This window comes from Aedes aegypti, chromosome 1 (assembly GCF_002204515.2).
Source record: "Aedes aegypti strain LVP_AGWG chromosome 1, AaegL5.0 Primary Assembly, whole genome shotgun sequence".
In the NCBI taxonomy this organism is placed as follows: Eukaryota; Metazoa; Arthropoda; class Insecta; order Diptera; family Culicidae; genus Aedes; species Aedes aegypti.
This window is the reverse complement of record NC_035107.1, coordinates 70,460,143-70,471,993: the sequence shown is the minus strand read 5'-3', so window position 1 is coordinate 70,471,993 and position 11,851 is coordinate 70,460,143. Positions and strand designations below refer to the sequence as shown.

At 38.4% G+C, this 11,851-nt stretch overlaps 1 protein-coding gene across 17 annotated transcripts in view; it reads left to right on the top strand.

Moving 5' to 3' along the window:
• Positions 1 to 367: 367 nt before the first annotated feature.
• LOC5565116 (neurobeachin) overlaps positions 368 to 11,851 on the top strand; it is a 415,182-nt gene continuing 403,698 nt past the window's right edge. For 9 of the 17 annotated variants that reach the window (XR_002499236.1, XM_021839394.1, XM_021839387.1 and 6 more), the window contains exon 1: positions 368 to 1,608. Coding sequence is in view for 16 of the 17 variants with exons in the window: in XM_021839394.1 (XP_021695086.1) it covers positions 1,447 to 1,608 (162 nt within the window). In the remaining variant the exon portion in view is untranslated. The remainder of the gene's footprint in view (positions 1,609 to 11,851) is intronic. The other 8 variants (XM_021839442.1, XM_021839417.1, XM_021839412.1 and 5 more) reach the window with 4 other exon arrangements.

Below are 11,851 nucleotides of genomic sequence, written 5' to 3'. Positions count from 1 at the left end.
CGCAACTGCGCCCATGTGTATGCAACCATTTCATCAACCCCTCGTCCAATTGGAACATTTTATACCAATCATCGCCCTCTTTATACCACTCTGACACTCGCACCTCAGCACTGACAGCGCCGTCACTGCTCGCGCACCTGTCATTTTCTCTCTCCCGCACATACACTCGTGCAATTGCATCCTCTCCCATCATCTTGACTGTCCAATCCCTCGGCCGACGCTCTTCCTTCTCGCTCTCCGGTCAGTGCTTATCACCAATGGGAGCAAGCGAGCCGGCAACAACTGTCAGTTGTTTGTTCTCCAGAAAATCTGCACTCTTCACCACCCACACTCTCTCACGCGGCTGCACGTTTCCTCTCCTCGTCCAGTCCAGTCCAGAGAGAGAGCCCACCTCTAGACTAGAACCAACGGGAAAAAGCGAAAATCGATGATTTTGCTCGCGTCGATTCACGGCTACGGACGGACGGATTACAACAGCGCGACGTCGACGACGGTGTCTGGAAGATAGTTTTATTTTCGGGTTCAATCCGTCGTTTGATACTCGTTTCCGGTGAATTGGTTATCACCTGTCGCGAGTGAGTGTCAAGTGATAGTGTGATTGTCGAAATCGGTGTGAAAAATTGGAATTTGTAACGCTCTGCGAAGCAGCAAAGGTGGTGCTCAAGAGCCTGCTGCGATTTGCTGGTGAGCTGCGAAGAAGACGGAGCCCCACGGAAGCAGGGATGCCAGATTCATCTTGAAGGAGAATTTCCATACAATCGATAATAGGGAAATTTGTCCGATGAAGACCTGGCACTCGCTTGAAGTGGAGCTGATTGGATGATTTCCTCCGCGAAAGTCTTATCAGACGAGAAAGGCTCAGCTACGAAAGTCGCAGATAAATCTGGCAACCCGCTGGCTGGCCCACGAATCGTTCCGTCGGTCGATCCGTGCTGCCAATCGCGAGTGTGAGTGTGTGTGCGTGTGAAAAAATGTCGTGAATCAGCAGCAGCAGCACCTTTGGAGAAGAAGAGTTTCTGGCCAAAGTGTTATCCAGTTCAGATGGGTGATTCCGAGGAAGGTTCGTGACCATTTTCAGCATCCGTAATGGGACCTCCCCAAAGGAAGGTCACTGAGTGAAGAAGTACTCTGGAGATTGCTGGAGCTGCGCCCTCTCTTCGGAAGAAAAAGAAGTGATTCTGTGTCCAAAAAAGTGTCTGGAAAACGGTGTTGGATATCATTACTGAGTTTTCCGGGGGAAAAACAAGGAGTCGTCCTCCGGAAGAGGCTAAGAGTGTTCCTATCTGTCAAAGTGCTTCAGAAAACGTGTGTGTTATGAGTGAGCCAAAGCTGTAAATCAGCCGAAGAATTGTTCCAGCGAGGACGAAGAAGCAGCAGTAAGAAGATATACACTTTATATTCGGCAGTAGCTAGGAAGTGCTGGAACCAGCGAGGCTGGCAGGCAGAATGGCGGCGGACCTTACGAGGCCGCCCTTTAGCGAAATCAAACGGCCGGAAGAGGTGGTCAAAATGTCGATGACGGACAATCTCAAGTTCGCCGTCCTGATCGGGCTGATCGAGGTCGGACAGGTCTCGAACCGGGAGGTGGTCAATACCGTGCTGCACCTGGTAAGTTAGGAATCTCGAAAATCACGGCCGAGGCAAGCGTTCGCGCTGTGTGTTATCACAGAATTTCATCATCAGTCGTCGTCTTCGTCGAGTTGGCTTCTGTTATCTACAAAAGCACCGGACGATGTAAGGCTAATTGGAACGAAGCAACAATACACGGAGAAAAGTGCGACGACTACAGCAACAGCAGTGTCTGGGTACCTGTTCCGATAAGCGAAGGTGCCAACGCTGGAAGTCACAGGCGTGTCTAGACAGAGGCTTAGCGAGTTGAAGTCGAATTCAATATGAATTCCCTTCGCTTACTTTGGCAATGAAATGTCCCAGAATTGGAGACCGTTTCTCAATCTATCGAAGACAGGGGAAGGCTCTGCTTTATATCAATTTGATCCTGCTTTGTTGAATTCCAAAGACAAGAACAACTTGGGGTTCGACGTGGCGTAGTTGGCTACACGTATGCTTCATAAGTGGATGGTTATAAATTTGATTTACACCGCCCAAATCAAATTTTTTGTTGTTTGGAAGTGAACTTACAACTGACCCTCTTCTGAATGACCATTATCTCTATTATTCATTACCGTGTTATGTAGGCACAGTACGCTGTACCTATATAACACTGTAATGAACGATAGACCCCTCTTGATTGACGGACAAGGCATACTCTTCGATCAACCGCTGAAAGTAGGGAGTGCAAACAGGAAAAGTCACATCAAGTCCAAAAATAGATCATGCGAATAAGTCATTTACTAGCATTAGCACAGCAGTTGGACAATCCACGTTCAAGTAATATCCTATAGTGAATTGAGCTAAATTTAGAGTAAGCTATCGAAAAACAATGGCTACAGACCATTGACGGATTTTTTCAAAAAAAATCGACTTGAGTTTTTCAAGAACTTCCATCAAACCCAGCAAGGTTTATGACAAAAATCTCTCTGGGATTCTGTCAAGTGGCAAAAATTACTATAATAAATATAATAGTAATTATTATAGCTCGCATGGAATCCACGTATCAGTAATCGTCAGGAATCCACCAATTATCACAGTGATAATTTGCTAAGTATTCTGGTTTGCAACCATTGAACTATCTTAAAAAAAAATATTTGATATTCTAAAGAATTATCTATTATGGGTTATGTCAATATTACAATTTGAACTTTGCATGCAAGGAAACTTCCAGAGATCTCAGCAATTTTCCGTCAAAAATCACATAGTCATCCGAAAATCTTTTCATATGTTTTCTATTAGCTCAATTCTTCATATATCAATAATTAAGGAGATTTCGGCATCAAGAATAATATCCAGAACCCAGCGAAAATCAGCTATCTCATTAAATAACAGCATCTACCTTAGAATACATTGAAGATTTCAGAAGAAAAAGAATAGAGGAATGTTAGTAAAAGTCTCGTATTCTCTTCGGATTAGACTACGATCAAAATTTTCCAAGAATCACACCAAAAACTGTCAACCGATCTCTGAAGAATTTCAATTGAAACTCAACAGAAATCGACAGATCTTACAATAAATATAGTCGACTCTCCACATCTCGATGTTTTACATCTGGATATCTCTCCCTATGTCGATGATTTCATAGGTCCCTTCAGTCTGCATACATTTTCTCTCTCCATATCTCGATGTGTTTCTGTTGATTTCTTGTTCTCAATTTTCTCTCCGTATGTCGATATGACCAATATCAAAGGTTACTAGACCAAAGTTTTGGGATTCAAAACAAATTAGAAGCGCAAAATGACGTCTGTTTGTGTATTACTTTCTTGGCAACGGAATGTTTTTCAATCTAGTATTCATCAAAAATTTGTTCTTTGTCTCGATCTCTCCCTATCTCGATGGTCCCTTCGATATCAAGATGTGGAGAGGCGACTGTATGTTGCTTTGATGCCGTTACTAATCTCTATATCTGTCCGTTGGTGATTTTGTCTGAAAACCGCTTAAGGTGTGTAGACCGAGGTTTAGCGAGTTAATTACGAATCTGATCATTTACTCTGGATGAAAATTTAACTAAAATAAAACGGTCTCAATATATCGAAGATTTCATAAAGATTGTGGATTATTCGACTATCAGTTAGGGAAAAAGTGATAACCAACCAGTGTATTATGATTTCTGTAGAACCTTCCCATTTTTTACCAAACGCCCAACCGCCAATTACGGATACTGGTGATGAATAAGGCCAGTATAGTGTTGATCAAGAAAATTTACGCTAACCTCCTAACACGAAAAATAGCAACATTTATCACAATCGAGCCCTGAAGAAGATCACAACAATTGGATCGGAACGTTGGCAATGATCTAAAAGTATCAACACTTTTTCCTTGACGGAAAACCGAAAAATCCATACTAAAGGTTACAAATACCGATGCCAAAATTTAATAGATTCATACTGCTGGGTATTCTGCTCAAAAACAATCTGATATTTTCGTCGTAAGCGAATGATCATGGGTTCGATTACAGTCACCCCACGCAGTTGAATCACCCACAATTTATGAATCAGCTGACTTCAAAAGACAAAATTATTATCAAACTTGTCACAAAACATCACAGAATTATTTTTACTGATAAGAAACTATGTGTAAAAATAATTCTGTGATGTTTTGTGACAAGTTTGATAATAATTTTGTCTTTTTAAATCAGCTGATTCATAAATTGTGGGTGATTCAACTGCGTGGGGTCACTGTACCACTCCCGGTATGACAACTGTGCCGGGATAACGCGTCAGTGAACAATTGACTCCTCTTGTGCTCTTAGATTTACTAGGGAAAGGTCGATAGAATAATGCATAAAGACTCTGTGTTGGCATCGGGGCAACAGTCAATTGATTCACGTTCTCATGATGTCCTATGGAAAATTGAGCTTAATTTGGAGTGTGTTTTTGAAAAAAAAAAAATTACACAACTTATACAAAGCTCAAGGCATTGTGGTGGATTAATCAGCTAAAATTTAGTTCAAGAAATCCGATTCGAGTTCATCAAGAACTTCTATCGAATCCAGCAGGGTTTATTACGGAATTACGGAAACAACGTAATAACTCCTCCAGAGTCCTCCAATCATTCCAATAAAAATATCTTCAGAACTTCGCCAAACTCGTCAAAGGCGAAACGTCAGTACAATAGGGATAAAATATAAATAATTTCAACGGAATCCACGAGTTTACTCGTTAGAAATCCGCAAATTATCTGTAAAAGTAATTCGCCGGAACCATGACGAACTCGCCAGGGGCAGGAAGCCACCATTGACTCTGAAATATTTTTTAGATACTATTCCATGGTTCCGTAGTTTCACTTCATGAATTATTCCAGGGGTTTCAATACAGATTTTTCAGGGTTTTATGGGTTCTTTTAAGATATTAACTTAGCAAATCAAGTAATGCTCTTGTACTGGCTCGAATGTTTTGAATACATGAATGATAATACTTAACAAGTGCGACTAATAAAATATATGAACATTTTGATGGCAAAAACAAAATTAGCATTAGCATAAAGAAATTTAAAAAAAATCACCTCCTGTCATCTCGTTCTGCAGGCGGGTTGGCCATTTAAAGTTCAAAATAGAATTTAGATTTCGAAAGGACGTTTAAAAAATCAGATCTATATATATAAATAAAAATGGAGTGGTGTTTGTATGTCACGAAAGGGCTCCCGAACGGGTCAACTGATTTGAATGATTATTTTTCCGTTTTGTTCGTCAAGTGTTCCGACGTGTTTGTGTGTAGTTGGTTGGTTTGACTTTATTAACGAGATTTTTAGCCCTGGGCTAGTTCATCTCGGGACCAACGGCTTTACTTCCCTTCCGAAGGAAGTCGTCACTATAACTTTTACGTCATAAGTGACTATGTCGGGGATGGGATTCGAGTGTTTGTGTGTATAAAAATCCCAGGATATTCACCGGGAAAGTCGGAAAACACGAGCGTGAACGGAACTGTCATTTTGTATGGGACGATACATAGCGTTTGTCAACAGCCTACTTGATGGCAAGACGAAGTTTGCCGGGCCCACTAGTAAGTTATATATTTTATACATAAACAAAAATTTGAATTCGGAATTTATTGGGGTACCTAGGGTATCAACCTTTCGATACTTTTCGACGGCTCAAAATACATGATTTTTTTACTAAGTTGCAATGATGGAAAAAAATCGGCTCTAGCGATCAACAACACAGTATTGGAATAATCTAAGAGGGCCGTTACTCTCGCAGCAGCATGATTTGAACACCTCATTACGCGTGCGTAGAGCAGATATATGAAGCATCCGATGCACTGTTTGTCGTGGGACAAAGAGTTTATCGGATGTTGTTACAAGTAGCGATCAACTTGAATCATGCCGCATTCGCGCTATTATTTATCGCTCAACCAAAGTCCGAATGGTTTTAGAATCACAAACAACATATATGGAGGTAGATCATTAAGTAAAAGTGGAAAAATCCTCGAAATAATCAAACTCTTTTTCGCGAACAGTTAATCGCTAGCACACGTGTAACACGATGCATTATTCGCGGAGCGTAGTTTGTTGTGATAACTTGACGACAAAGAGTTAATCGTTGTTGCTATGATCGCATGATAAAGAACAACGCCAGGCTTCATGGATTTTGTCATGATTACTAGATTTCCATCCTTGCTAAGTTGTGATTAAATATCGTGTCAGGAATTATAGAGAGGGGTTTTCATCGTTTTCGGACACTTGGTTTCAACAGCTTCAACAGCAACAAATGGCTGATTTTAGAACCTCTTCTGCTGTTGTCGTATCATGGCTTAAATTTTAGAAATTTTATGATTTTTCATATTAAAGTGAAATGACAGCATCTCATTTCTGACGTTACGTTCCACTAGATCAGAGCTTGCTTCTTAGCAATGTCACATTTTTGACCTGGGAACTTTCTTTAAGGGGAGACCTTTTTTTCTATTGAAATTTATAGCACCTTTATCGTCGATGCTTCGAATAGGTCTCTTGGAGAAATTCCTGCTTATATGTCTTGTGGAATTGAAGGCATATATTACGACAAAGTAATTGGAAACATTCAGGAAGTAATATCCCTCAGTGTGTAATTCTGAATTGTTGTTCTGAATTGTTGTTTATTTTAAGATGTTTTCGGAACATTCTTACAGAATTTCTAAAACACATTGTCTATAATTGCTTGCATAGAAATTCAAAAGGCAATATTTGACTTAATTGTACAAGTTTTTTTTGTGTAACATCGAAGGAGATTTAAATTATTGATAAAACTATTGGTCAAACAACTGTAATCTTAAAAAAATCTATTTGTAATTTTCTTCAAGTGTTAAACTACAATGTTAGACAGCTAGCTAACAACTTTTCATATGGAACGGTTATCAAATTCTAGCAGGAAATTCTATGTGACCTGACGTTCATCCAAAACAATATCCAAGGATTTTCCTGATTGATTCTTAGAATCGTTCATTCAAATAAAGGTCTTGTGATTTCTGGAAGAGCTCCTCCAAGCACACATTATTATTGTTTTGAAGACTCTTTCAGCAATTCTTCTAGTGCTTTCTTTAGATGTAGCTGTGTTCAAGATTATCTTGAAAAGCACCTCCGAAAATTCGTGTCTCTGAAATCATAAAGGAAATTTTTCAAACTACATGTATTCCACATTAGTGCAAATGATACTCTTTTCAGAGTTCAAATCTTTTGAGAAGTTTCTTATTAAATTTCTGGATTGTAAACGAAATTCCTTGCAAAATTCTTGAAGGGCTTGAAGCAACGTTTGGGAAAAATCGTGTACAAATCAATAATTGATTTTCTGGTCTAATCTTTGAAATAATGCCGAAAGAATTTCAAGAGGAACTCCTGTGCGAATCAAATGGTAATATTTTTAAAGAGTGCTGTGATTAATTCTTACTCCTTCTAATATATTTGAGCGGAATCTCAAAAGAGAAGCAATAAATTAGATTTGAGTGCCTTGTACCTTTCAATTCCACCCTAATTAGATCAACACTGGCTCATAGTTTTTTTGTGATACAGAGCCGCTTATCACACTCAAATAAAACCTATATCACGATTGTACAGTATAAATAGTTTAAGTTAAAATATGTTTGTGCCTCCAGTGCTTTAGATATAAACGTTTTCTAGCTTTTGACAAGTTCAAATGGTCAGCGGTAAGTCAGAGTGGATTAAGTTCAACGCTTGGAAAAATGGATTATTCAGTCGTTAGATGCAAAATTACCTCTACTCCATTTCATTTTAATCTGATTTGATGAATGTTGTAAACTGCACGAGATATGCAACTAATTTACTTATGTTGAACAATACAAAACGATAAAAGTATACAGTCAGAGTGGACCAAGTGCTTTTTTTCATAACAACTTAAACGATCAGTGCACTGAGGAATGCAAGAAATTGCAAGATATCCCAAGTGATTTGTCAGATTTTTTAAAATTGAATGGTTTTTCAACTCATCTATCAATATGAATTAATGAATAATACATAATTTGATGCATCTAATTTAGATTTCTGATTATTTACCACATTTGCATAGGTGATCAAAAATTTTCAGCGCAGATAGAGCGGACTAAATGTCAAAAAGCAATGAACTGATTGATGAAAACATTATTTTTAAGTCGATTCCAGAGTCCGATAGAAGTTTTTGGTAGTTATATAATGTCTGTGTGGAATATCCTAGAACTCGCTTAATGGATCAATTTATTTTGGCCGGTACTGAAGATTTTCACTTAGTTCACTCTGATTGAACGCATATTTCAATGTTCCTGGTCTTCAATGCCCTGACCCAACAAAACTTTAGGTTTCCAGTTCTTCTTCTTCTTCTTGGCATTAACGTCCCCACTGGGACAGAGCCGGTTACTCAGCGTAGTGTTCTAATGAGCACTTCCACAGTTATTAACTGTGAGCATTCTTTGCCAAAGCAGCCATTTTCGCATTCGTATATAATGTGGCAGGTACGATTATACTTGAACCCAGACACCTTCAGCATGGCTTTGCTTTGTAGCCGCGGACTCTAACCACTCGGCTAAGGAAGGCCTCTCCAATGACGTCTATTCTTCTTCTTCTTGCTGGCATTACGTCCCAACTGGGACGAAGCCTGCTTCTCAGCTTAGTGTTCTTATGAGCACTTCCACAGTTATTAACTGAGTTTTTTTTGCCAATAGACCATTTTTGCATTTGTATATCGTGTGGCAGGTACGATGATACTCTAGGAGTCGAGAAAGTTTCCAACCCGAAAAGATCCTCGACTGGTGAGATTTGAAACCACGACCCTGAGCTTGGTCTTGGTGAATAGCTGCGCGTTTACCGCTACGGCTATCTGGGCCCCTCCAGACGTCGATTTTATTTACCAAATACCTAGTATCTTCCATAAAGTATTTTCGAGAAATCATATTGGTTTTCTATTTAGAAACCCTGTCAACACTGCGTATTTGTTATAACTAGGGCTAAAGTTCTTGTTTTCATCCATTCTGAAATAAATATGTTTTAATTTTTAAACAACGATCCTTCTTTCTTATGTTTTTCTTTCTACAAACAAATGAAAATTGGTATCAATATCTCTTGTAAACATTTATTCTATATTGCAATCTTAGCACTCGATTGTTGTATGAGAAATCAAAAAAGTTGCAATTGACAAACATTGTCAGACTACGATTCTATTCCGTTAGGCCGAAAGGGTCATTAGGCTTGATGGTTTATTGGGCCGATTGTACTAATGGGTCGTATGGCACATGCATTTTTAGATCGAATAGGTTGTTAGGTCAGGATAATTTGTTTTACTAAGAAGCCCACAATAACCGCCTGTGAAATGTAACTAGATGAACTGGTTGAAATATGTGAAATATGAATGGGTGCCATTTAAAATAATAGTAAGTATGGTCAAATCCTTTTTCAGCCTAACGACCCTTTCAGTCTAACGGCCTGCTCCCGTTTGTAAAGCTCGTAATGACAGAGTATCAAAATATAGAAACTCCACCAGCAACCATCAACATGAACCGGAAAGAAACAAACGGTCTCCAAAATACAAAAAGGTGTTCCAAGAATCAAGAAAGGCTCCAAGAGTTTCAATGACGTTGATCTGAGAGTCTAACTAGAAATAAATCTAAGTTTATTTCTTGAAGTTTCGTGAAAGTTTCATATTGATTTTACGCCAGGTATTACTCTTATGTATATTTCCAGGATTTGCTCCTGAAACTTAATCAAACATTTGTTCAGGCATTTTCTTCGTGTATTCGTCCATTCTTCTCTTACGGATTTCTCAAGGAATTTCTACAAAACTGTTATTTAGAGGATCCTTCAAGTATTCAACCAATAATCCGTTTCAGGTTATCTCCAAATGTGACTCCATGATTCCAGAGATTTTATCAAAAATTTCAAAAACGTCCTCTGGGAATTTCGTCGTTCATCAACTGACGACGACGATATTTCCAAAAATACGTTAGGGAATCTATCAATTCTGATTTTCCAATGCATTTTTGATACATATGTATCATTTAATAGACAAGTTCTATTGTTACAGCATATAATGCGTTTTCCTGAAACCATTTAAAAAACACATGGTCCAGTCTGTCTGAATACCGACCGATTGATTCAGTTATGATTTATATCTCCAGTAATAGCTCTAAAGAATGCTTCAATTATTTCTCAAAGGTATTTCTAGATTATTTTTTCAGTAATTTATGCGTGCTTCGCTAAGGGCCAAACTGTCCGATTCATTTTTCGCGCGCACGGAGTGTTTTTCTTTTCAGATAGCACTTCATTCGCGCGCCATCGGAGTTATTTTATATTCCTGCTTATACCTGTTAACGCTGCGATTGTAATAGTTCAAGGATGGATTACCAATTGGTGAGCTCGTTTCATGCTTATAATAACACATTTGTATCATAACATGTGTTTTTTTATGAATTTGTTGAACAAACTATGCATGGTTCGTCACTTTAAGTGTTGACATAAGCGCTTATTCATGTTTTATAAAATTTCGAGATTCAAACCTTTGAATAGTTCGATGTTTAAGATGTCGACACAATGATAGATAACTTTGTAAACAGAGGTTACATGAATCGCATCACATACCAAGGTGAATACTGATCATGTAGCTTTGAAGCCCTCCCACTAACAAAACTCCTTCCCGTGGCAACCATGAAGATGCAGAGATATACTCGGTCTTTAGTAACAATGGATGTCACACTAACATTCCTTCCCTTCCTCGATGACCGTAAGAACGTGCCCGGCACCGTTATTGACATTACTAATTTCAGAGTCCTCGAAAATGTACATTGAAGATGGTATGCTACTTCCAAGCTACATCTGTTGGTTCCCTGTACAATTTCGATGATTCTTGTCAATAACGGAGTAGCAACTACGAATTGTACGGTCTTCAATACGCATGCTCATGCTCATTATTTTTTCAGTAATTCTTCTTTGAGTTTGTTTATATTTCATCCCGTGTACCATCCACGGGTTTCTTTTGGTAATTCCTAAGAATTAAATCTGTTAAAATAATAAAGCCGTAGTCATAATTTCATTGAAAATTTCATAGAAAAACTGGAAAATCCTGTTATTTCCTGGGACAAGCTTCATTTTTGTGCCGAACCCTGGAAGAGCAAAACGACCGAGAGATGGACACTCTATTCTTCAGATATATTGCTAAAATAATTCTTGAAAAAAATACCAAAGGAATCCCTGGAGAATATCCTTCATGACTTCCTGGAAGCATCTCTTGAAATCCTTGCGAATAATCTCTGGAGAAAAACGTTAAGATGAAATCGATGAAATTACTGGGATTATTTTTTTTAACATTTATTAATAAAAAAATTGCAATAAACCCATGCAGAATTCGTTTCATAGATTACTCAAAATCTTCTAAAGAGACAACACGAGTAATTTCTGGTTGGAGAAACTTCATGCGAGCATTTTTTTTAGAGGATTCGAGAAGAAGTCATTGAAGGAAATCCTGAAATAGTTGGAAAAATTGGTGACAAAAATCAGTGTTAAAACTCCTGAAGTGATTCTTGTGCGATTTTAAGAATAATCCCTTAACAATTTTCATTATGAATCCTGAAATAAACTTTTGTGGATTCTCCTAGAGGAATTCCTTTAGAAATCTTTGAAAGATTTCCTGGAGTTGCTACTGGAGAAATCACTCTAAGAACTTCACGAAATATTCCTCGCTTCTGATGACATCTATAGAAGAATTCCTTGAGAATTCTGAGAATGAATGTGATGTCTCTGAATGTATCTTGATACATTTTTGGAAGAATTCCTGTTGTCTTTTTCTAGG